General features: G+C 44.4%; 1 protein-coding gene across 1 annotated transcript in view; it reads right to left on the bottom strand.

The window, feature by feature from the left end:
* Positions 1-3,562: 3,562 nt before the first annotated feature.
* Positions 3,563-27,686, bottom strand: part of TOP6B (topoisomerase 6 subunit B) — a 73,301-nt gene continuing 49,177 nt past the window's right edge. The window contains exon 19 of the mRNA XM_087373255.1: positions 3,563-3,995. Coding sequence (XP_087229381.1) covers positions 3,834-3,995 — 162 coding nt within the window. The 3' untranslated portion in view covers positions 3,563-3,833. The remainder of the gene's footprint in view (positions 3,996-27,686) is intronic.

Genomic DNA, 27,686 nt, shown 5'->3' with positions numbered 1-27,686 from the left:
GACTCGGTTTCCTATTTAATGGGTGGTCACCCCGATGTGGATTATTCTAGCCTTCCATGTTGGAAGGTGATAGCTAATCTCCCATCTTGAGAGCATCTTCTTAATCTTGAGTACTCTCCACCTTGTTTCATAACAATGGGATCATAATTGACACTATTCATGCCGAATGGTGGCACTATATGCTAGTGATTTGGCTCATCCCATTTCCCTTCATTTCATCTGTGTGTGTGAGGCAACCATCATTTCTATGTGACCAACAAGGTGCCACCCTCAACAAGATATGTGAATTGTCATGCAACAAGTATGTAGCATGGGGGCAAGTGGGAACATACAACATAGGATGAAAATGATGAATGGCAAGAAAGTAGTGGAAATACATGCACACAAATGGGAACAAGCTCGCTCTATTAATAGTTAGACAAAATAGGTAGTAAAAAACAAAGGTCTCAAGGCTGCATACATGCATTGGTTGTCTTGGTAGCATAAAGGACCCTAACTCTGAAATCTAGGACTGTATACACACACCTTCCTTCTAGCATTCACTATGAGTATTACCCATGGAATTTACAAAGATTCATACCTTGAGTAGGTTCCATTACATGATATCAAAACTTTTTGGCATATTTTGCCTTCATGGATCCTTCATATATTGTAATCTATATATTCCTCTATTTGGTCAGAGCTCCCATCGATTGGCTCTTCTTTACATTATGGCTTTCTCTTCCTTTGCTTTTGGAACAAGCATCACTCCGCAATTACCAGCATCCTTTGTAGCCTCCTTTTGTTGTATAGTGTTGTTTATAGGGCATTGGCCATCCGATACACACCATGTATTTAGGGGTACGAGCTTCTCCCTTCTCGCCTAGCCCTTCACCCATTTGCTCTTTAGTCAAGAGCTTGGTTTGTTTGATTTGCCCTTTTGGCATAGCATTTGCCTCTGACCTCAATTGATTCCATAAAACATTATCTCTAGGGCTCAATATTGGCCCCAACTCTACTTCAAGCCATGTTCTTATGGCTTGGATTGCTCTTTGCTATTCATGGAACTGGCATTGTGTGTTGCATTTCCAATAGGGAATTGCAAGGTTGTGGCATTCACACAATAATTCATACATCCTCATCACCTCATGCACTACAATGTGATGCATCTAGTAGTGGCTGTCTTTTCCCAAATTTTTTTCCCAAGATCATATCATATGTTCCCTTTGGGTCTCGGAGCAATGAAAGGGTAGCCAACATTTCTAGCAATGAGGTTTGATGGTTCACCGTGCCACCTCTTGAATCTTCGATTGCTTACTTTCATGTTGCACCACTCCTTACAATCTGGTTCACTGTGAGCATTGCTTTTTGTCGGGTCCTTGGCACAGTCATCCGCGGCAATCAATCTTCAGGATCTACCTCACTATTCTCCTTTTTCAATTCAAGATGTCTAGGCCCTTTGTTGCTCATGTAGCTCTGCAATTTATTTCTTCCCAACCTTGTAGATTGCTTAGTGCTCTACTTCCCATATTGCTTGCTTCTTCTCCTTGATTATCTACTCCTTTACTTCCCAAGGTGCTTCTGCATTAGTCACTTCTATTGCTTGCTTCTTCCCTTCTTTAGCCTCCTAGTGACCTGTTTCACTAATAGCTCACTTCTTGATAGCTTTGACTACATTATTTGAGGCTTTTCTCCTTTGTTTACCTAGCCTTTGCTTCCTTGATCTTTTGATTGTCTCGACCCCCCCTTTCTTTGGTTTGACACACTTCATGTTTTCTCATTGGGAAGAGCCTAGGATTTTGTAAAGGTGAAGGCACCAATCACTCCTATGTCACATTCACCTTTGTGGACACCATTTCTTCGTTTTTGGGGGCTTCTTGGGGTTTTTTAGAGTCATGATTTAATAAATAAGTTTAAGTGTTTCTTGAATTCAACATATAGGTGGTGCAAAAATGCACCATGTGTTTGAAATATATATTAATTGTGTAAAGAATGTGTATTCAATATATAGGTGGTGTAAAGATGCAATATTTGTTTGAAATATATATTAATGGTGTAAAAATACACCATTTGTTTATAATTAGGTATTTAAAAATTATCGTATGCTTTTGAAAATCGTTCAGAGTCATTAGATTCTGGTGTTGCATTTTGACTTGATGGACTAAGTCTATTGAAATGATATTTAATATGTGTGCAACTTTGATTGTAGCTACACTTCGATCTTTGTCAAATCCTCTTGATTTTGGAATCCATCACATTCCTTTTGGAAGAGACCCTTATAAGTTCATTTCATTGTGTGTTTTTTTTTTGTTTTTCAAAGGCTTTTCAAAGGCTTTGGTTCCAACCATAAAGTTGTGAATGTCAAGGGAATTCCCTTCTCATCCCTTACTATTTGGACATCTTGGTCATCCAAATCTAATTTTGGATTAGGTGCCCAAATTGTAACAAAAATACCCCATTGAACTTGGTCAGATTGCACAAACTCTGGTAAATTATTGTCACACTTCCTACCACAACATCTTCAAACTAAAAGGTGTTTCTTAGCTTCTTTCATATCTTTTCTCTTTTCTATCAAATTTAGATCCTTGTGACTCAAATCATTTTGGACAAAAAGATTTACAATATTCAATGCTCATTAGGTTTCCTAATGTTTTTAGATATTCACTAAGGGCTTCATTTGACTTGATAATCTCCACATTTCTCAATATACTTTTGCATCATACTTCTAAGATGTGAAATAAAGGTTTAAAAGCCACCATTTTATTTAGCATCCATGCGCAATTAAAAGTGAGATGCTCGGGCATGATGAACTTCATTCAACCATTGGAGGATATTCTTCTTCTTTTCCTTTTGTTCGGACTTGAAGTCCCATGATTAGATTTCATAGAACATAATGTCCGCATTCATCAAAGTTGAGTCCCCCATCACCATCATTGAAATAGTGAGTAGGGAATTGTTATGTTGTAAGGCATCATCATGGTTCATCACCTTATGGTTGGCTAGCATTTGAGAGCCATGTGAGTGAGAGATGCTAGAATGATGGTTGTGAGCGAAGGGCAGAGTGAGGCGGCGAGGGTAGAGGAGACGGGGAGGGGGAGGGGAGGGAAGGGAGAGGGGGCTTGAGCAGAGTGAGCTGAGGGCAGAGCAAGGTAGTGAGGGAGAGGCAGGGCGATGAGCGGAGGGTAGAGCGAGGTGACCAAGGAAGAGGCAAGATTAAGCCAAGATCAAACGTTAGCTTAATAGATTAGGGAGTGGCTGTGAGAGAGATTAATGGGTTTTATTTTAGAAGAGCGAGTCGAGCGGAGGACATAGAGCTAATTAGGAGGTTATTCATACGTCGTGCATGTATAAATCTTGTAATTTTTAGACAAATTAGCACCATTGAATATTTGTAGGCTAAAACATGCACAAAAAGTGAGCAAATGTCTATTGCTGCTCATTAATCCTCCAAGATGTGTTGGCAATCTCTTTCATTCCAAGTGGGGTCTCTATTCTGTTTGGAAACTTAGATCCTGTTTCACAGGTGAGACTGCCTTTTCCAAAACCTGTTTAAAGTAGCATGCTCAGTGAGTCCTGACACACTTTAAATAAAACACAAATGATTCTTTATTCCAATACTTGTAAATAAAGTTGCATGTCCAGTACTCAGCATTGGCTTGCTTGGATGATGAGCCATATACTATGCTTGCTGAGAGAGTGCGCATCCATTTGACGTCATACATCGTAAAGAGGACATCAATTTAAGCAAGAATATTAGCACTGTTTAGGTACTTTTGCCTCACATTCAACTGAGAAGCCAATGTAGAAATTCGTTTTGTAAGATTTTTGCATATAGCATACAGAAAAAATATACTCTAGCCCCCAAAACCAGAAATAATCCTGAATACACAAACAGGACTATGCAGATCCTCTACAAAAGTGTGCTTTTCATCTAAATGGTTCAAAAAGATGGACTCCCGTGCAGCTTCCACCATCCCAGTTTGTGTTGCATACTCTAGTGCCATTTCCATGTCCATCTGTGATACCAACCACAAAAACTAGTTTCAAAAAATACCATTTACGACTTCAAGCCAAAACCGACTGTTTACTTTGAACTGTGTATATCAGTGTGCTGTGATCAGGATCAAAGCTGAAGCTTTGCCTCTACGAGATGTCGATAGTACCAACCATGAAACAAGGTGGGAATCTACTAAGGCCTTGCCTTTTGGAATGTCATTATAGTATAAGTGTAAGAAAGCTCGATAAATATTCCAATAACTTGTAAAAGGGAAAATAGGTGTAAACTGGAAGGAAAGGGAAAGAGAAAAAGAAAGCGAAGGTGAAGGAATATGGGGAAAGGTATTTAAATGAGTAAAAGAGAGGAGAGAGAAGAGGTGAAAAGGGGGGGGGGGGGGGGAGATGGACCATTAAATAAAAGTGGGGACATGCCTATTTTGGCAAGAGTAATATAAAGGCGGTGTCTACAACAGACAAAGAGAGCCTCCATCTTTAGAAAGAAACACCCAACAAAAGACAAAAGCATTTAGGACCTCCACAAGATGACAAAAACTTGACCTAACAACACATTAGGAGCACATTAGAAAGCCTTAAACAACCACTAAACCAAAACTTAAACTGGTTAAAATGACCAAATAAACTGAAAGAAGTGGGATGGACCTGATTAGAAAAATAATAATCATGTTCATCCCTTAGACCCTTGCAGGGCCAAAAACATATATTCATCTTCTTTTTCTTTGGTGCGGGGGGGGGGGGGGGGGAGGGGGTTGTTTTGTTTTGGGTTACTGGTTTGTTTGGTATGATAAAATAGTGACAACGAGTCAATAAGCATTTACAAGCCGCAAATCTACTAGTGCTGAAATTGATAAGAGCTTATAGCCTGAAATCTACATGTATGACCCACATCTAGAAATCAACACATTACAAGACAGAAGGCCACCTTTGCAAGCCGTTAAATGCAAACATTATTTCTAAGTTCAGCATTCTTTCACCCCAAATACAACAAAGTGGGAATGTAGGACAGAAGAGAAAGGGCGATTGAACCATTTTCTTTTTAAGGAGTAGGAACCAAAAAAACAAATACATTACCTTGATTCCAAAAACACAGCATAGAAATGAACCGTAGAGCTGTGAAGAATTGAAAATTCAGCTAATAGTTGAATTCAAGTTGTCTGAAAGCACCAATAAGGGCCGTATGCTCTAAGTGCAAAGGGGTGTTTAAGATGCCACCACAATAAATCAAGAAGATGACAATCCACGGGCAAAAGAAGTACTCAAAGATAGTTTGCTCAAGCAACTCCATGTAAACAGCCCACTCAATGTGGATGGCTAACAATGCAAATCATCAAATACAATGTACAAATGATGCACTCCACATAGTGGTTCATTCCCTCTTGAATATTCAATAGTTGCTATGGAGGCAAAGACACAGTCACTTGAAATGCTTAGAAAAAACAAAAGGTTTCAATCCAAACGTTCACAATGTTACTCGCACACACACAAATATATATATATATATATATATATCCCCACACCCATTTGAAGATTCAATAGTTGCTATGACGCCGAGGAGGCAAAAAATCCAAAACGTTACAATGTGGGACAGACAAACCATGGTTAGTTCAAGCCGCATACCTAAAGACACGAAGCAATGGAGCTAGAGACACAAAGACCATGCATGATATAGAGGTTGACCAGGGCACAATGGAGGTCCAGCCCATCCTAGCTCTACTCCAAGGGGATCGTCCCCGAGACGAGGTGTCGCTCTCGATATAGCCCATCGAATACGAAGATAATGGAGACCATGCCCCCCACCACAACGAGAGATGAATCCACAGACATAGATACGAGACATCTTCACCTCCCATCAGAGAGCCACCACGGTGCCTGGATATGTATTTTGAGCATAGTTTTGAGTGTTTTGAGTTTTAGTGAGGTTATTAGCTTAGCACTCAGCAAGGGCCTTAATGAGCCCTTTGTTCAATCCACAATGGCTTGTATGAGTTAACGTTAGAAAACGGAGCATCCATACTGTACAGGAAGGGAGGGAGTCTATCCAAGTGGAGCCCTAGTCGCTCAAACCATCTCTCAGTGCATGCATACCAGCATCTCTGGTCCCCCCTGCTGAAAGTGCCATAGAGGAAGACAAAGCTAGCCAAGGTAGTCTGATGCGCCCAAGGTAGTCTGCTGCGCCAAGAAGTGTAATCCCCATACTCCCTTACAGATACGTGATGACATGAAATGCAGCATCTAGCTGTAATGGGGATGACCCAAACTCAGCCTGAATGATCTAGTGATGAGGAACTGACAGCTTACCATGAATCATCCACGACAGCATGAGAACCTGTAGCCACTCCACACGAGCCCACTCTATATCCAACAAGTCTAGCCTCCAACAAGGACTCCCATACATCCCTGCTGGACGGACCAAGGAGCCAAAGAGCAACCCCTTGGTCCGTGGATCGTGAGAGTAGATAGGATTAGATGTCACATCAAAAAGTGTCCTTACATGAGAGGATGGTACTTATATAGTACCTCCTTAGCCCTTTAGACCCCTCTATCCTAAAAACACCCCAAATACTAATTATCCTAACCCCCACTAACTTGACCCACTTTTGGCCTTCATAACAACCATCCCTCCTTTAAAAAATAATTTTGCCCTCAAAATTGCAGGTGATGGGCACCCTATTGTAAAGAGCACATACGTCGTCATGCATACCACCAGGTCAAAAGCAAATGTAATATATTCATGTGCCTTGGGTGTTTTGGCACCTCCAGGGTCATGTGGGTGGTAATCCCTCCTGCCATGATCATCATCATGAAACTCCATAATCACACAAGTTCCAATTGTCCCCCATGTTTTTGGTTCTGCACACCACATTGTGCTTTGCTGTCCACTTTTCTCCACATGTAAAGCATTGATTGCTTTGCCATATATACCTAGATGAATCCAGGAACATTCCCAAACTCATCCTCTGAAAACACAACATGGTGCATTTTCAATCTCATGATAGTCACTCACAAGGTTGAAAACCATAAACTCCATCATGTATAGCAGGGACTAGCTACTATGGCATCCCCACTGACGTCATCAGCGCCCAACAGTGGGTATAGACCATAGTATAAAAATATGCTCTCAATAGTAGCTTCCATGAGCAGTTCAATGAGCTGTCTTTGCATTGCATCTCTGGTTATGCGGTCGTTGCCAAATGTCAAGAACTAAAAATCATCTTCATTATAGCTGCTGTATTTGGACTCAAACAGCTCCATAATCTTCTTCAATACCCCAACATGCCATGGATCTAGAATTCTGACAACACAGTGCTCCAATATTTGTATGCGTTTCAGATGGCTTCCACGTGCCTCTAGCTTGTGAACAGCCAAAATAATCTGAGAGAGACAAATTAGGCCTGCTGGGAGTCTAGGCATGGTTCCATAAACTTGTCATTCGAGACACCAAAGTCCAATCCCCACACAACACAATAATCAAACACATTGTTTGAACCTATTTCGGTAGACCAAGGAGGGGGCATTGGATGAAACAACAAAATGCTAGATCTCGTTTGACCTCCATTTGCTTCGGACTGAAAAGGGCTATAGCTGTCAATGTTGCTGTGGTAGTAGTAAGACAACACAAACATGCACGGAGAACAAAGGCTATCAGCTATGTGCAACCCAAACTGCATGTGCTGACCCATATTCTTGCGTATGCATGCCTGCATCTGAGCATCATTGAGCAAGCCGTCTCTGCCATAGTCCTCAAGTACAACTAACCAAGATCCAGTCAAGCCCTCTGAAGGGTACGCCTTCTTTGTTGAAGGAGAGGCATGAGCTTGCATACATTGATATTCAAGATATGCTGCAACCAAATCTATACCCAAATTACCATTGGCTGGCTGGATGCTTCTGCCCCTTTTCCCACACAATATCAGCAGGTTGCATGTAGCATGAACATTAAACTTGGAAAGACAAGGCCTAGCCATACATTCTCGTGCAATCATTCTGTTTCAACTGGCTCCTTCAAGCTCAGGTAGATCATTTGCAAAGCTGCCTCTGCTTAAGCTCTCCATATAAGGGACAATTTCCAAGATTGATATCATTGTAGGGTGTCCAATCAGCTGATAAATGAGGCTCCATATATCCTCGTTGTGAATGGACTGAAATAGTGGCATGCACATAAGGCTCTGTAATGCATTACCCCATGAAAAGAATTGCATCAAAATCTTCCGATCCATTGCCACAATGTTCAAATCTGGAAGTCCAATGGCTTCATTTCCGTCCAGGCTTGAAAGCATGTCTATTGAGCAGCCAGTCATTTCAACATCACAATTCCCTTCTATGATTACATTTTGCATGTGGCAATGAAGGAACTGGCAAACATATGGGTGATCTCCCTGTGATATCCACACCAATGGACCTTCCTTGTTGGTAAGCTGTAATAAATGCATGCAGCATAAAGAAGCATAATGCCCTGATGATAAATACGCCAAAATTTGTGGCCCAAAAACATCAACATCACACTGCATTAGGACAGCAATCATAACAGCTGTATCTTGGGGCTTGTCTTGCTGGCTTATGTCTGCAACTTGCTGGACAAAGAACCATTTTACATATTTCTGAATTTCTAGCTCATAGGCTAGTGGTATCTGCAAGTTACTGGTAGGCAGCTTTGATTAACTACAAGTAATAGTCCTGACATCGCCCTCATGGGTCTATTCAACCTCATCATGTGCACACGGATTTGCTTCTGCAAGTGCCAATACATGGCAGCATATATCACATGTTGTACCAAGCACGAGGACACCCTTGCAAAGTTTTTGTGGATAGTTATGGGATTTCATATTTCTCAATGTAAGTCGAAAACTGTCCTCAAAGTTTGCATGCCTAGAAGGATCAAGTGTAAGTGCATCCACATCCTTTTCTTGCTGTGCATCTTCATCAATATCACAGATTTGCTCATTGTTGCTTGGCGCCTCATCTATCTTTCTACCCATCAGGTCTGTTTCATTGTCACAGTTATGTAGGCTACTTTGAATATAGGCATTTCTTCCATTAGTGTGCTGAGCTGCCAGGGCATCATCTGGAGCAATGTATCCGTCCTGCAAACTGATATAACAGCCCCCTTGCTGTCCATATTTGTTTCCATCATGTAGGCTGCTGCTTTTATTTGAGCAGCTATCCCAACATAACCCTTTTGTGATTGCAGCTGCAATAGCCTGGAAACAACCAGATTTTTGTCTTGCATATTGAGGCATCTTCCACAGCTTTGAAGCATGATTTAGCTGCGCACTAGGGAGAGGCATAGCATGGCTAGGCTGCATAGCTCCTCTAGGCATCATAGCTCCAAGAGACTCTTTGGGTGGATCGATACTTCCCATCCCCATCGTTTTGGTGCATTGAAGGAAGCGTGGCCTGCTTTCCCATCGATTGCATTGCAATGTGCACAACGTCTCTGACCTTCTCACAAATTTGTTCGCCTATTTGTTGGCCCATCTGCTTCTCTGCCGTTCTCTGAAGCATCACCGATGAAGCATCCATGAATTTAGCCCTTGTGCCATCAAGCATATGCATTGCAAAGCTAGGAGGTATACTCCTGAAATGACAGCTTTTGATTCTTGTTGTTCATAGTCATTTAAGCTGCTTAGAACCCCTCTCCCCACAACATCCTTTAGTATTTGCAGCTGCAGTCACTTGACAACAACCATAGTTTTGTCCTACATCCAAAGGCGTCATCCATGGCTCTACATCATGGTTTGGCTGCATGCTAGGACGTGGCATAACATGGCTAGACTGCATTACAAGCATTGGCCTGACTACCTTCTCCCCAAATGTTGGGTGTCTACTGTTATAGGCTTTCATAGCCTTTGGCATCACTCCCCTCGGCATCATAGCTCCAACAAGTTGCTCTATGGGACATTTAGCATAGGACATAGCTGCCAAATCTAACAGCTGAATATAGGGCTGTGGAAGGCCTTCAGAAGAGGCTGGAAAATTTGACTTTCTTGCCCTCTTTTTTTTTTATTTTTTGGAATGAGGGGGGGGGGGGGGGGGGGGGGGGGGGGGGGCGAGGTATGTCGCCTAGGACTTTTAGGACAGCACTAACCTAAGACCTCTATGACAGTTAGTGCGCTGACTTAGTCTAACCCAACCTAACCTACTAACTGAACCCTAGTTATGTTACCCTAGTTGACCAACCTAACCTAACCTAGTTATCTAGACCTAACTAGCCTAACCAACCTAACCGTGGCTAACTAAATTAGGAAAACATGAAGACTAAGGTATTTGGCAAGGCTAGACGGGCAGCGGCAGCACGGCAAGGGCTGCGGGGCGGCATCACGACGACATAGCAAGGGGAGAGCAAGTCGAGTCGGCGATCAAGTCGAGCGACGATGGGCAGAGGCGCGACGTAGGCTGGCGGCAAGGCATGGCTGAGCACCCGGACGGCGACGACGAACGACGGGATTGACGACGGGCATGGCGAAGGGGGCGTGGCAACGAAAGTGGCAGGGCAGTCATCTATTGCAACAAACAGAGGCAAGGTGGGGCAACGGGACAAGGGGACTGGCTATCAATTGACGGACAAATCGGGCGGGTAGCCAACGATCCTCTAACCAGCAAGCAACCAGCGTCGAAAGCTGTTCACGCTAAGAAGCCCTTTTTATCTGATCGTTCGTTTTGCAGAACCGTGCTAGCCGACCTAATCGCCACAGATCACGGTGGCTTCTTGGATGGGATTGACGCTAACTAGTTCTGAACAGGGCCCTAGGAAGGCGCTCTGACTGGATGCAGATTGCAATGGATTGGCAGCCAGCAACACTGAAATTCTGGGCATTGTTGACGATGGAGCACTGCTCAAAATTTTCTCTTGCAAATGGCACTGCCTTGCGTTGCCTATTAGTCTGCTGCAAGTAGGTGCAAATGGAGCTTGAGAGGCAGCAGCTGAAGGCGTAGTGATCACAGTGGCTTCTTGGATGGGATTGACGCTGGCTGGTTCTGAATAGGGCCCTAAGAAGGCGCTCTGATTGGATGCAGATTGCAATGGATTGGCAGCCATCAACGCTGAAATTAAGGGCATCGTTGACGATGGAGCACCGCTCAAAATTTTCTCTTAAGATGGCACTGCCGTGCGTTGTCTATTAGTCTGCTGCTGCAGATAGGTGCAAATGGAGCTTGAGAGGCAGCAACTGAAGGCACAATCTGTAGGCATTTGTGAAACAGGACCTAGAAAGGGCTCTAATACCAGTGTAGAAAAGGGGTAGGGACAGATTTGGAAAAGGGGGAATAGAATAGCAGGAGGGAGAGAGAGAGATAGTGGAAAAGAGGAAAGAGAAGGGGTAGGAGTGACAGAATGAGGTAGGAGAGAGAGACTTGGGGGAGGAGGATGAGGAATTGTAAGAGATGAAGGTATCTGAGGAGGAGGAGAGTAGATAGGACTAGATGTCACATCAAAAAGTGTCCTTGTACATGAGAGGATGGTACTTATATAGTACCTCCTTAGCCCTTTAGACCCCTCTATCTTGCAAAAACCCCAAATACTAATGATCCTAACGCCCACTAACTTGACCCACTTTTGGCCTTCATTACATGCCTGCACCTCTAGAGGTTACGCACACAGGAGTTATGCAGCCAAGGATGTCAACTTTCAAGGACAAACTCACAGTGCATAAGTTCAAAGAGGACACTCACACACGGAGGAGTGGCTTACAAAGCTAGGAGATTATTTTCGCTTCTACCCAAAGCAAGATGAGGACCGCATAATCTTTGCAGGTATGCACATGCAGGACTGGGTGGCGGTATATGAGGGATTTTCCTCAAAGGCCAACCACATGGAGGGGTTTAAAAGAAATGATGGTTACTACCTTCGTATCTCCACGCATCTTGGATCAGTACTTGGCTGATTCTATGTTGGGGTAAAGGCACATTGCCACCCTTTTAAAGTTATGACACCTATGACTGTCTTAAGACAGTCATAGGGTGAATCCCTAATCCTAATAAAACTCTATGAGTTTGTGGTGTGGCTCAACACTTTTACACACCCACACTTCTTGTGTCTCCCTCTCTCTCTCTGTCTTCATCGTTCCACTCCCCCACTCTTTTCCTTACAACTGGTATCAGAGCCTCTACCTCTCCCTCTCCACTTTGGTCTACCCCCCCTCTCCCCTCGGGCCTCGTGCGCAGCAGCAGCGAGCGGGGCAATGCCAACGAGCGGGGCAACGCGCAGCAGCGAGCAGGCGCGCAGCAGCGTGCGGGCGCGATAGCAGCCGCGCGCAGGTCGTGCGCGAGCAGTCGCAGCTGCTCTGCTGCTAGCTGCTACCCGCTACTAGGCGGGCGCAGCCAGCGCGCAGCACCGGCGCGCACCCAGGCTGCACACGGGCAGCCGTACCGGAGCGACCCGTACAGCCAGTCGTACCGGCTGTACGGAATCCGTACAGGCCGTCGTACCGGCTGTACGGTCGCGTGACCAGCAGCAGCCAACGTCGTACAGGCAGCCGTACCGTACGGACGCGACCGTACGAACGCTGCGACAGGAGGTACAGGTCGAAAATTTTTTTTGGACTTCGTGCCCTCGCAAGTACAGGGTACAACAGGTACCCTGCGCAGGTACAGGAGGTACAGCAGGCACAGAAATTTTGTTTTGGGGAAGAAGGAAAAGAGAGAGCACTCTGCTCTTCATTCCCGGAATTTGTTCAGTTCTCAAAACTCTGTGTTTGAGGTACAGCAAGTACACTCGTGTCCCTCGTGCTTGAGGTGACTAGTGCCACAGTGTGTGGTGGTTGCACAATTATTTTGTTTCGGGAAGGTCAAATGCCTTGATTTTGCAGAGGGCTTTTATGCTTTTGCTGAGTGCAAATCTCAGTTTTCGGGTGACAATTTCAAAGGGCTTTTGCCTGGAAGTGTATGCAGTGTATGCCTTGAGGCGGTGTGGAGCCAGGGTGCACACATTGGTCTTGTTTCCGCAGTGTATTCAGTGACATTTCTTGCAGGTCACATTCTGTGTACGACACTTTGAAAATCTCAGTTGAGCCACGCTTGGCCAGGGCGCATCGAGTTTACTCGGTCCCTAACTGTCCATCGTTGACAGTGCTCAAAAGGTTTTCTCTTCGGTGTTTGTACGTTGGGATCTGTGTTGTTACTGTGTACACAGGGCCGTTTATGCATTACATTGTCAGGTGAAAGTGCCAGGAGAGCGCTGTATTCTGTATGCTACCTCAGTGTTGAGGGTGTTTTTCACTTAATACAGGTGTCAAATCAAGGGGCTTTTGCCCAGATTTTGCTTGTGAGCACTTGAGTTACTGTTTGACAACTTCAGATGCCTTTTATCCCCTTGGCAGAAGGGTGATTGTTTGGGATTTGTCCCATTCTTTGTTGCAGGTTTGTGACAGGCTGAGGTGTTTGGAGCCTTTTTCAGTGGACAAAACAGTGTATGACAAGTGGTTTATGCATATAAAATCAGTGCAATACCTCATCTGAGGTGGGAGAAGTGTCCAGGACAGCAGTGTTTTGTGCTTCATCAGATGATGATGCACTTGTAAAGCACTTGTGGAACAGCTGCAGCATTCTGAAGTTACTGTTTTATGCCTATTTGAGCACGGTACAGTGTGTCAGAAGGTACAGTGACTGGAGGGAAAATTTTCTGTTTTGCTGCAAATTTTTTGACAGTAAAAACAGCACTATTGTGAGTGCTCCTGGCTCTTGATAGAGCAGGTTTTCTGAGAAATCAGATTTTTATTTAGTCATTTTTGACTTACAGGGAGTCAGGTACTTTCCTTATCTGATATGGCATCAGGGGGAAGTGAATCTTCAATTCTGAACATAAAGAAATTGGAAGGGGCACACAATTATGCATTATGGGCAGAACAGTGTTTGAATGTACTTCTGCTAAAGAAGATTTCTAAGCCCATAAGGGTGAAGGGTGTCAAGCCATCTAGGATGGCAGATGATGAGTGGGAGGAGCTTGATTTGTCCGCTAGGGCTGCTATCATGCTTACTCTCAGTGATTCTCTTGTGTTCAATGTTCAGGCTGAAAAGACCTCTTATGGTCTATGGCAGAGGCTAGAAGAGTTGTATGCCCAAAAGAGTTCAGCCAGTAAGGTTTTTTGGTTGAAGAAGCTTGTCGATCTTCGCATGAAGGAAGGTACAGCTATGACCTCACACTTGAGTGAGTTCAATGCCATCTTTACACAGCTTATTGCACAGGGATTGAACCTTGATGAGGAGTTCAAGGCTACTTTCTTGTTGTGTACCCTCCCTGAGAGTTGTGACACTTTCAAGACCACCCTCTCTAATTCAAATGTCACTCTTATGTATGCTGATGTGGAGAGCTCTCTCCTTATGGAGGAGATGAGCAGGAAGAATAATATGGGCAGCAAGTCTTCCAATGCTTTGCAGGTACAGGAAAGAGGTAGGACTCAGCAGAAGGGGAGATCTGTGGCAAGTCCAAATCCTGCAGTCAGTCCCGTGGCAAAAAGGATATTGAATGCTTTTACTGTGGCAAGAAGGGACATGTGAAGTCTAAGTGCTTCAAGTTTATACAGGATCAGAAAGCCAAGAAGGCTGAGACAAAGGATGCAGGCAGTGGAAGCAAAGGCAAGGCCAAGGCCAAGGCAGATGACTTGGATGCAGTGAATGTTGCAGCAGAGGACAGTGACAATGACAGACATGATGTATTATGTTCTTCTGCTGTAATTGCACATACATTGGTTATTGATGGCCATGACATGCACACCTGGCTCTTGGATTCAGGTGCTTCTTTTCATGTTACTCCTCATAGGGAGTGGTTTACTTCCTACACAAGTACTCATGGAGTTGTTCACCTTGGGAACAACTATGCATGTCAGATTGCAGGGATTGGCAGTATACAGATAGTATTCCCAAATGGACGCATATTTATGCTTGATGGTGTTCGCTATGTGCCGCAAATCAAGAAAAATCTGATTAACACTGGCTTGTTGGATGACAGTGGTTACCACACCACATTTGGGGATTCCAAATGGGTGATTACTGATGGCCAGGTTGTAGTGGCTGAGGGTTATAAGAGTGATACCCTGTACCCTCTTTATGTTTCCAGTGTAGGTAATCATGTTGTTGCCATAACCGAGCTGCCGAAGGTTTCATTGTGGCATAGCCGGTTGGGACACATGTCCATTAAAGGAATGCAAGAACTGTCACGTTTGGGTTATCTGCCATCTCTTTCATTTTCAGATTTGCCTACTTGTGATCATTGCATATTTGGCAAGCATTCTATGACTCCTCATAAGAGGAGAACTCCCCAAAATAGAGCACCGCTTGATCTAGTGCACACTGATTTGTGTGAGATGCCACAGCTATCACTAGGGGGTGCAAAGTATTTCATTACTTTTATTGATGATGCCACACGCAAAGTGTGGGTCTATTTCTTGAAGCATAAGAGCGATGCCTTAGATGCTTTCAAGAAGTTTGTCGCTCAGGTTGAGAATCGGACAGGACGCAGCTGAAATGCCTCAGATCCGATAATGGGGGTGAGTATGTGTCACATGCTTTTGTACAGTTTTGCAAAGCTAAGGGCATTAAACAGGAACTCACAACCCCTCATAATGCATCTCAAAATGGTGTGAGTGAGCGGATGAATTGAACTATTCAGGAGAAAGTTCGATGTATGTTCTCTTATGCTGCATTGCCCCATGGTTTTTGGGCAGAAGCCGTGCAAACAACAGTTCACCTAATTAACAGGTCGCCGAACAAGGCTTTGGAGTTGAAAGTGCCAGAGGAGGCGTGGTCTGGCAAGCCACCTTCATATAAGCACTTACGTGTGTTTGGATGCGAGTGCTTTGCTCATATACGCAAAGAACTGTGCACCAAACTGGAGCCAAAGTCTTTCAGATGCATCTTCATGGGTTACGGTGACGAAGGTGAAATGGGGTACAGGTTATGGGATCCCGTCAAACGGAAGATTATACGCAGCAATGACGTCATCTTTAAAGAGGATAGTGTACACAAAGAACCCGTGCAACCTGTGGAATACAAAAGGGTTGTTTATGATGATGTCGGACAGCAAAGAATGCCCATTAATATGCAGCAGCAGGCTGCTGTAGATAACCCTGTTCAAGAGGGTATACAGGCTGAAAATCAGCCAGACAATTTTGCCAATGATGCACCACTGGATATGCCAACAAATGGCGCTGTAGAATAGCCAAATATGGTGGTACAGCCACCCGTCATGCATGACGAACAGGCTAGACAGCAGCCTAATCCGGATCATTTTGTTAGGAGGAGCACCCGTGTACAACGGCCTCCTGACAAGTTTGTTCCAGGAGCCAATAATGTGGCTGATTTTATCATGCTGACAGATTGTGGTGAGCCTTCCAGCTTCAAGGAAGCTATGGGAAGAACAGAGAAAAGGAAGTGGGAGAAAGCCATGCAATCTGAAATGGACTCTCTACTTCAAAATGATACATGGGACTTGGTGCAGCTACCTGCAGGCAGAAAGGTTTTGCCATGCAAGTGGGTTTACAAAGTCGAAGTGGATTCAAATGCTTTACCTTGGTATAAGGCCAGATTGGTTGCCAAGGGATTTAAGCAGGAGAAGGGCATTGACTTTGATGAGATCTTTTCCCCTGTAGTCAAGATGACTACTTTGAGAGCAGTGTTAGCTCTTGTTGCTCATGAGGACATGGATTTATGTCAGATGGATGTGAAGACTGCTTTTCTTCACGGAGATCTCCATGATGAGATCTACATGAGTCAGCCAGAGGGATATGCTGTTAAAGGGAAAGAGCAGCTTGTGTGTAAGCTCAAGAGGAGCTTGTATGGACTCAAGCAGGCGCCAAGAGAATGGTACAAGAAGTTTGATGCCTTCATGCAAGTCCCAAGGGTATCATAGGTGTGAGACCGATCACTGCTTGTACACCAAACGGGCAAAGGATGGCAGTTTGATGCTACTCATTCTATATGTGGATGACATGCTGATTGCCAGCAAATCTCAGCAGGAGATTAGTGCTTTGAAGAAACAACTGCATAAGTCACATCATGGGATTAGGATGAGACCATTCTTATTTTATGGTCTTGTTTACAGTAACTGTATATTGCTGTAATTTTTATTCTTTTCTCCCCTTTAGGCACATTGGCCTTTAGGTGGGAGGTTGTTGGGGTAAAGGCACATTGCCACCCTTTTAAAGTTATGACACCTATGATTGTCTTAAGACAGTCATAGGGTGAATCCCTAATCCTAATAAAACTCTATGAGTTTGTGGTGTGGCTCAACACTTTTACACACCCACACTTCTTGTGTCTCCCTCTCTCTCTCTCTGTCTTCATCGTTCCACTCCCCCACTCTTTCCCTCACATTCTATGCATGAATTATGCAGCCAAGGATGTCAAGGACAAACTCACAGTGCATAAGTTCAAAGAGGACACTCACACACCGAGGAGTGGCTTACGAAGCTGGGCGATTATTTCCGCTTCTACCCACAGCAAGATGAGGACCGCATAATCTTTGCAGGTATGCACATGCAGGACTATGCACATACTAGGTGGCGGTATATGAGGGATTCTCCTCAAAGGCCAACCACATGGAGGGGTTTAAAAGAAATGATGGTTACTTCCTTCGTATCTCCACGCATCTTGGATCAATACTTGGCTGATTCTATGCATTGTCGCAAACTGGTACAATCCAAGAGTATTTGCAGCGCTTTTGGAGGCTTTCCTTATTTGTATGTATCTGAGAAAGGGAAGATGCTGCGTTTCATCCAAGGATTGAGTCCTTCCCTGGCTGCACATGTGAAGGCACGTAGCCCTCAATTGGCAGAGGTGTTTGAGCCCAAATATGCCAGCAAGTATAAGATGGCAGCGGGCAGTGCATACAGGAATGCAAATGAGGCTGAGAAGCCTAAGGTGACTGACTGGAATGATAGGAAATCTGCAGCACACCTTTTCCATGGTCTCCTACTGTTTTAGGGAGTAAGATGCCCTATGCTATGCCATACAGGCCATCAGATGCCAAGCCAAGAACCAAGCCTACTGCTGGAAAGCAATTCAGCAGTACCAAGGCCATAATGGACAGCAGGAAGAAAGCAAACTTGTGCTTTAAGTGAGGCGACAAATGGACCCCTGAGCATCGGGATGTGTGTAAGATGCAGAACACTAGTTCAACCAAGCTTAGCATGATCATTGAACTCTCTGATGATAAGGATTTAGTTGATGTCATAGAGTCCTTGGATGCCTCATGATGAAATGGCAAGAACACATGATTCGGATGAGGCTCCTGACACTAGAGCCATGAAGGGAACTGATTTTCCTTTTGATCTGAGTGGTGCTACTGATCATGATGTTCATGATATGCAATCACTTGACATTCAGCCCACTCATGGCATGCGAGGTCATAGGCCTACATCTTTTCTTGTGGAGCATCAGGTTGCTATACCTTTTCATGCACGTGAGGACGCTAGTGGTAATGCTCCTGTGGATGAGGAGGAGATCTATTGGGATGCACGGCAGACAATTTATGCTATCTCTTTTCGTGCGCCAAAAGTGTTGAAACTATTAGATTGAAAGGGATGATTAATGGCAGGACTGTTCACGTGTTGGTGGACAGCGGTAGCACTCACAGTTTTATTAATTGCAAAACCTTACAGAGGTGGGACTGGTTGCTACTGAAATAGATCATGGGCTGAGAGTAGAGGTGGAATATCGGCCCCATAGATGTTGTCTTGGGCTATGATTGGTTGAAATCATTGGGCAAAATCAGCATGGACCTAAATGCTTTGTCACTAGGCTTTGTCCACAGGGGTAAATCTTAAACATTGCATGGTATTGCAACCCCTAAATTGCAGGTCATTTCAGCAAGGCAGCTAGCCAGAGAGCCCAAGAGGGAGTGTGCCATCTATGTGTTGAATGTGTCAGTATCTAAGGAGGGCAGCATTTCCAGTGTTGAGGATTGTGATATGCAGATGCTCTCAGAATTTGCTGATGTGTTTACTGATATGCCTTCACAGTGGCCCCCAAGGAGAGATGTTGATCATACCATAGTCTTGGAATAGGGTAGCAAGCCAATTAATAAGGCCCCGTACCGTCTTTCTAAGGTAGAACGGGAAGAAGTGGCAACACAAGTGCAAGAATTGCTAGAGAAGAATTTTATCACCCATAGCACAGTGCACTCCTCCTTTTGCATCCCCACTACTTCTGGTAAAGAAAAAAGACGTATGCATTGACTACTACAGATGCTTGAATAAGGCCACTATCGAGAATAGGTTTCTGATCCCCAAGATAGATGACCTATTGGATGAACTCAAGGGTGCTCAATTTTTCACTTAGATTGATTTGAGGTCAGGCTACCATTAAATCAGAATGAAACAAAGAGATGAGCACAAGACAACCTTTCGCACAGAGAGAAGTTTATATGAGTTCAAAGTAATGCCTCTGGCTACAGTCCACGTACTCATGAACAAGATTTGGCAGCCTCTTCTTTAAAAATGTGTGCTGGTATTTTTTGATGACATCCTCATTTACAGCAAGGATAAGCAGGAACACAAAATTCATGTCAAGCAGGTGCTGGAACTTCTAAGGTTGCATTAGCTTTATGCTAAAGCCAGCAAGTGCACATTCATAGAAGAAGAGGTTGAGGAGCTTAGGGATGGAATTCAGGTGGATCCAGCCAAGTTAAAATGCATAAGGGAGTGGCCACAACCACGGAATCCCACCCAACTTAGAGGCTTTTTAGGTCTTGCTTCTTTCTACAGGAGATTTATTGAACATTTTCCCAAGAAGGCAGTCCCTCTCACTGACTTCATAAAAAAGGATGCTTCCACGTGGTCAGAAGACGCACAACTCAATTTTGAGGACCTCAAAGACTCCTTGAGTAATGCACATGTACTTGTATGCCCAGATTTCTCACGGCCCTTCATTGTAGAGACAGATGCAAGTGGCAAAGGCCTGGGGGCTGTTTTGAGATAAGAGCATGGACTTATAGCTTTCAAGAACAGAAAATTTGAGGCCAAGTGTCACGGGGGCGTGAAATTCTAAGTACTTTAATGTACTACAAGACCGTGACAACTTTGGTTTTAAAAGTCCAAGCGTGGGCTTAATAATGTGTAATTAAACGTGGCATGGTGCCTAGCACATAAGTGTAATTAATCCCTAGGCCCAAAGGCATTCCAAGGAATTAAAAGAGTGGTTGTTGGGAAATGATGATGTGGCATTTTTAATGGGCCCCCTAGAGGGCCATGTACCTTCAGGGGCCCCCCTAGAGTTCCAGGTGACTCTAGTGCCTTCTACATGCTCCTTTGCCATTCCTGGGCCTTCTAAACTTCACATGTGTGGTTTTCTCTCTCATCTTCTCCCTTTGTTGAGATTTTGGACTGATTTTTCAGCCTCCTTCAGCTGAATTCCGTTTTTTCTTCATAACTCCTCACCCGTTTGGATTCCTCGACTTCCGTTTGGCCCGATGGCTTCCCCTCTGTCTCCCCTTCGTAATGATATGCTTTTCCCTCTGTGCGTTTGGTAGAACGGGCAGAGCTAAGCACTTCTTTTGCTGGTCGAATTTGCAAAAGTGGCTTTTTGTGGACCTTTTTGCTTCTACCGCCTCCTGGGCCTCTCCTCTTGCAAAGCTACAGCTTTCTGTTGAATTTCGAGTGGTCCCACGCACTGGTTGACTAGTTTTTCTCAATTTTGGAGGACTTTCCGGCGATGAAACTTCTCCAAAACCTTCTCAATGCATTCCTCTCTGAAGCACGCTTCTTTTTAGCCTAAGAACTCCCACTTCTTCGCAACAGAAGTGCTTCTTTTCGCATTTTTCAATGGAATTCTTGCTGGTCGGCTCTTGTAAATGCTCTTTCTTCATGCCTTTGCACTCCACTTTGGCTGAGAATGCAATTGGGCATTGGCTACTATGTCCTCTTGGCGATTGAGGACTTGGTTCGAGTTTTCAGGGCTTGGTGAGTTGTGATTTTGCTACTGCAATTTCTTTTTGCCATAAGCTATTGGTTGGCCTCGTGTGCCGCCTCTTTCTTGGCTCATAGGTGCCCAGGCAGTGCTACATGAGTCATTCTTTGATTGGGTACTTTCCTGATTTTATTTTGGAGCTTTGAAAAGCTTTGTGAATGCCAACTGGAAACCACTCAAAGAGAGTGCAGCTAGGGTGCAGTGTGATTGCATATGGACAGCCAATGGAATTGCACGGAAAAGAGAATGCCTTTGGGTTGAGCCTATGGGTTAAGTGCACTTATGTGATGGTGTTGTTAGACAAGTTACCTCCCAAGGGACTATTGCTCTACCTTTGTGTTATGCATGCTGTAACTAGGGCCATTGAGCTTTGTGTGGTATGTCTATTGTTCTTAGTTTGTGCATCTCTCCATTTCGATCTCTTGGAATTGTGCTTGTAACTTGCATTTTATGCACAAGTTTAATGATCGAGAAGCTTTGTTGAATGCTCTTGGCAATTAGGGGGAGCCATTTGTGAAGATTAGCACAAGGCAAGATTAGCAGGTACGTGAAAACAATTGTGTGTGAGTGTCTGTGTGTGGGGAGAGAGAGAGACAGAATCAGAATGGAGAGATGAACAAACCAAGAAGTAAAATGCTTGAAAGCCTTGCGAAGGCTTAGTGAATTGGGGCTGCATGCTCAGTTGCAGGGAAGGTCTCCCAGATGCAACTTGTAATCATTTCACTGTGAAATATAAAGAAATACCGAAAGGGGCACCACGGTGTTTGGGGCCAATCGGGTGCACTTGTCTATGTCTGTTGAGCAGGGGCATTCTAGCCTCCATCCCTTTTTCAGTGGTTTTGTTTGTGAACAAATGGGTAAACGCCAAATGGTGATCATGCAATGGTTAATGGTTGTGATATATGCTTTGTGAGCTGTAAATAAGTGCTGAAGTGATTAAAGTTTAGTTCCACTGCCCTCTCAGTGATTAGAGGCCGGTTTCACCAAGGAAATGAACTATCATGTTTATGATCGGGAAATGTTGGCTATCCTACATGCTTTCGAGAAATGGCACCACTACCTGTACGAAGTTAAGACGGATCATAGGACACTCGAGTATTTTCTTGTGCAGGCAATGCATCCATGAAGCAAAAGTGGTGGTTGGCTGCAGTTCAGTCCTATGACTTCAACATTGAGTACAGGAAGGGGAAAGAAAAGGTGGTTGCGGATGCCTTGTCTAGAATGTGGGCTTGTACTTTATCTACCATTTCCACCATCTATCAAAAGTGGATTCATGGGATCCAAGAAGAATATATGTAGAATTCAAAGGCAGCTCCCATAGTTTTGGAATTACAAGAGTCTTCAAACCAAGGGCATGCTGAATTTAAGCTGCATAATGGGCTGTTGTACTCCAAGGACAGAATTTATCTTGTGCCAGACTTTAAGTATAGATTGCTGGTTTAGCACGAAATGCACTCATCTCCTATGGCAAGACGTGGGTATCACTAAGACATATGAAAAGATCAAACAGAGCTTCTTCTTGGATGGCATGTGGCAAGATGTGGTTAAATACATCATTGAATGCCTGCCTTGCCAACAGAATAAGATGGACAACCAACTACCCACGGCTCTTTTACAGCCATTACCTATTTCAGAAGGCAAATCGACTCACATAGCTATGGATTTCATCACAAGGTTGCCTTTTACAAAATAGCATTTATGTGATGGTGGATAGAATGACAAAACAGGCTAACTTCATACCCACTAAGACCCGGTATTCAGCATCACAAGTTGCTTGGCAATTTATTGAGCATGTTTTTAAGCATCATGGCTTCCCTCAGGAAATTGTCAGTGACAGAGATTAAAAATTTATGGGTCACTTTCGGCAGGAGTTATTTACAGCAGTGGGTACTCTCCTCACTCCTAGCACTGCTTACCACCCTGAGATGGATGGACAGTCAGAAAGGGTGAACAAATGGGTGGAGGAATACTTGAGGCACTTTTGTCATGATACACAGAAGTCCTGGGATAAGTTGAATTTTGTTACAACAGTACTAAACACCTTTCCATTGGCATGAGCCCTTTTGAAGCAATGTATGGATGCAACGTTGGGATCCCGCCTCTTATTTCAGGCATGGCTGTGAAAAATCAGCAAGCAAGAAGTGACTTGGAAAGAATGGATGCCCTTCTGCAATCCGCTAAGAAGAATATGCAAGATGCCCAAGCCAAGCACTCTTATTTCAGGCATGGCTGTGAAAAATCAGCAAGCAAGAAGTGACTTGGAAAGAATGGATGCCCTTCTGCAATCCGCTAAGAAGAATATGCAAGATGCCCAAGCCAAGCAGCAGGAGTATGCGGATGAACGCAGGAGGTATCTATCTTTTGAAGAAGGAGATTATGTGCATTTACGCCTCCATAAGAACCGTTATGCCTTGCTGAAAGGTAACACCAACACGAAGCTTGCTCACGTGTATTACGGTCCCTACAAGATCATCTGCCGCAAAGTTGGAGATGTGACATATGAGTTGAAGCTTCCCATGTGTCCTTGCTGAAGCCGCATATAGGACAACGTGTCCAAGTTCTTTCTGAGCTACCACCTATGGATGAGGAGGGTCACATCCTCTATGTCCCAAAGGACATCATGGGTTTCACAGACCATGTACTCCGAAACAAGGTCTATGCAATGATGGTGACTATGCTAATGATGATGATGATGATGATGTCATCACTGATGATACGAGTGTGTACTACCTAGGACTTAGCGGTAAGCATGGGTCATATGCCCGTTTTAGTGCTTCCACCCTTTCTGCTTGTTTGTATCAGGTTTTCTATCAGTCTCATAGACCCATCAGTCTTCCTAAGGCTTTAATAAACTTTCTTTCTTTCTTTTTCTCTCTCACATTAGTCTCTAGCAAGCTCCCTGTGAAGCTCAACTTCTACAAAGATCATTTCTTACAAATAACAAAGGAGGGCTTCATCGACCGGCCAAGCTACACACAGATCCACCTTCCCCACTCTTTGAGGATCACAATTGGCAATCAATGTTTCCTCACACAGACTACACATCGAGACTAGATGGGTTGAGGGCATACATAGAGAGGGCCACATATGTACCCAATGTGATCTATAGAGATTAAGTTAGAGAAGCACTTTGCTTTCAAGTGCCCTATGTACTATGAGATCCGAGGTCGTCACACATCCCCTTTCAAAGATGGACTCAAACCCCTCTCTATCCTCTTGGATCTCCCGAATCAAAGATGATTCGTGACCAGGCGGCTTGATTCATGAGGCCATACGGGACAAAGATCAACTGCTCAGGGCACATAGATGAGACCATGGTGCTCAACGAGACTTCACCCAAAACATGATTATCAAGTTTTTCTCATCACTCCACCAGAGACAGCATAGCTGGGGGCTGGAGCGAGAGACACAACAGTCAAATAGCATGGTCTAGTAGCCCCATGAAAGACGGTGTAGCCGAGGCCCAAAGCAAGAGACACAACAAACTTGTGATTAGCATGTCGATGCCAAGATTCGGCTCGGGGATCTTCCCTTCATTTTGCCAGACTAGGGGTGTGACAATGGCACTTATCCGGTGAAGAGCCATGGGTGGGAGACCAATCGGACTAGTAAATTGACCAACGTCAGTGATCTATCATGGGGTTCATGCTTCCACAGCACGTTGTCAAGATCCTCTTCTCCATTCATAGCTGCCTAGTGGACTTAGTTCCTCAGACAGCATACAGAGGACCACCAATGATACCACACTACAGTTTTCTCATCCTCACTATGGATTTCACAGATATATTGTAATTATGTTTGTGTTTATATTTGTCTTAGGTACAAGTACCAGCTTAGTGGCTCCACCCATTCAGCTCATTGTATTTAGTTTTCTTAAGTCTCATAGACCCTTCGGTCTTTCAAAGACTTTACTAAAAACTCTCCTTCTCCCAAACACGAAGAAATCTCTCAACAAATAAGTGAAGGAAAAGAAAAAATGAAAGAGTGGACTCTCAAGTGGTCAAGAACAGCACATCAGCCCCTAAAAAGGAATTTATCTCTGATGCATTAGAGGAGGAGAAAAGAAGACACCATAAATCACTGAATGTCCTTGTTAAGGCCTATCAATGGGAGACCTCCAATGACAGATGCTACCCAAACCGAGCATCAACCTCACCTTTGAAGGGGCATGGAGAGTAGGCAAGGATGATGCATCGTTGAGACCAATGATTGTGAGATTCAGGACAGCAGCAGATAGGTCCACTTTTATGAGCATGAGAGCAGCATTGAAGGGAACAATGACATATCTAGACGATGGTCTCACACTTTTACAGCAAGAACATCGCAGAGAAGGGATGGTTCGAGTTATGGCAGCAAGACAGGAAGGGAAATGGGCTGTTTATAACGATGGCAAAGTCATCATAGGGAGAGGGCAGAAAGGGAGGAAAGGGAAGATAGGGATGCAGGCAGCACATGACAGTGTCGGACTGATAGGATTGTGCCACAAAGTAGAGTAAAGACAGCTGTGTGGAATTATAATGGCACTCTTTGGTCTGATCCGGGAGGCTTTTTAGAGACATACACTAATAGAGATCATTTTTTACACAGAGACACACGAGAGTCTAATGAGAGGGATGCCTATAGTAACAGGATACACACGGTACTCAGCCTGTAGGAAGACACCAAGGAGAGACGCTCATGTCTGAGGTTCTCAGGTGTAGCTCTCCTCTTCAAATCACATCTATGGCCGCTCATATCTATGATGCGTAGAGAGGAACATGCACAACACATGTGGGTCTACAGCCACAAGAAGCAAGGGCAACATTGTGGTATGCAACTTTCCTCTAGATACATCATCATATGCTGTGAGGTCACCACAGAGGAGCACAGCTCATATGAGACGATATATGATGACATCACCGAGTCCTCTAGGCAAGGGGAGATCCTCCTATTAGGGACTTTAATGCACAAACGGGGAGCAGACAAGTTAACCTGCTTGACTTCAGAGATGACCCTCTTAGAGTGCCGGAGATTGACCCACCAGAGCTCGGGATAGTTAGACACTGAGAGGATGCACTAGTCACGGGATATGGCCAACACCTACTAGAGATGGGAGCAGTGCACAACCTGTTCATATAGCGGCCTCAAATGGCCGTCATCTGGAGGACTCACTTGCTTCCCACAAGGAGGGGGGGAAGATTTCGGCGGATTACTCAATGGGCTCCCCAACCTTTGTGACACATGTACATGACCTCATGGTCCCTCCTCCCCCACTTGGTGCGGACCACTCCTATTTGGCATTTAGCATATCAACCACCACACTAGTAGCAAGACTAGACCAACTGGCTCCCATGTTGAGCTCACCAAAATGAAGGATGCACGTAAAGCTGGAAAATGAGCTGTGTATCGAGATGGAACAACACTAATTAGGGATTTCAAAAGCTAAACCTAAAGACTCTCGGTCTTAAACTAATGTTATGAAGGCCACCTCTATTAGTTCTATAATCCTAGTATGTATCGGTGTGATATAATAATCGAGCTGAGATGCCATGTGCACTCCTCGACCCTCTGGCTTATCTCCAGATGAGATATAATAATCGAGCTGAGATGCCATGTGCACTGATGTTGCAAGTCTTTTTGACATTTTGTACTTTGTCCCATAGACCCGTGAGGTTTCTTGCGGACGTTAATATGACTTTCTTTCTTTCTATCTATCTAAATACACTACCACGGGGACGTGAAAAGTCAAGTAATAGTTTGGCCGTGGGGGACTGGCTGGAGGAAGTGCAAACTTCCTCGAAGTTCTAGGGGCAAATTCTAGGTGTACCCACTAGGTCCTGGCAAAGGCATTAAAGAGGGGTTTTAAAGTTAGGCCCAAGGACAACAAATGTTGTCCTTGGTCAGGTTGGTTAGGACTTTAATGAAGGGCCATTTGTCATGCATGTGCATGCATGTGCTTCCACCACCTATCATCTCTCTCCCTCACCCTCCTGGAGCATTCCCAGCCTACAGACACACCTGTTGCTGATTTTGACGATTTTAGGATTCTTTTCCTCATGTTGGCACGCATTTCGAGTCGCAAGCTGTCTCTCCCGCGCACTAGGCTGCTGCACGCCTCCCAAGGCAATCCGTACAGCCTATATAGATTGATGTACGATGCATTAACTGCGTTGTACGTTGCAATTAAGACGGACCTGTATGGACTGTAGGGACGTGAGGCCCGTATTTCAAGGTGGCGGTACAAATGCCTGGTCGCTGTTTCTAAGGTATTTGCAACAGAGGCACAGATCCCAAGAAAGGTCATCTCCAGGACAGACATTCTGGGTGCATTTCAGGGTAGATCTGTTGCCCAAACCTCTACAACCTTCTCTTGCCTTCTCTCCGCCCTCTACCTGTTCTTTTCTCTTGTCTTCGAAGCTGGAAGACTCTTGCGTCTTGCTGGGAGCCTGGATAGGGGATAGGCGCGAGGATAGAGCTCACCCCTCTGCCACAGACAACGGGTATTTGGTTTTTGTCTTCCACTTGATTGCCATTTCTTGATTTGAAGCTATTTGCAATGCATTTTCTTGTGTTTGGAGTCGTTTCTAGTTCCCACAGGCTCAAGCAAGCACTCAGAGGCAAGGGTGTGCCTAGGGAAAGGCCAAAGGACAGTGTTGATACGTGTGAAAGCCTTGAGGCTACTTTGAGCATAGTTTGCAATTGGTTTGGATGCTTTGATGCTCTCAGTTGGGTCTAGTCAGAAGTGAATGCCTAAGATTGCCTTGCCAATTAGATCTTAGTAGTGCACTATGGCATAGATGCCCAGAAGATAGTCAAAG

Source organism: Dipteris shenzhenensis, chromosome 4 (genome assembly GCF_047967505.1).
Source record: "Dipteris shenzhenensis isolate YYH24624 ecotype China chromosome 4, Dip_SZ_1.0, whole genome shotgun sequence".
NCBI lineage: Eukaryota > Viridiplantae > Streptophyta > Polypodiopsida > Gleicheniales > Dipteridaceae > Dipteris > Dipteris shenzhenensis.
The sequence above is the reverse complement of the archived record's forward strand: the minus strand, read 5'-3'. Positions and strand labels throughout refer to the sequence as shown.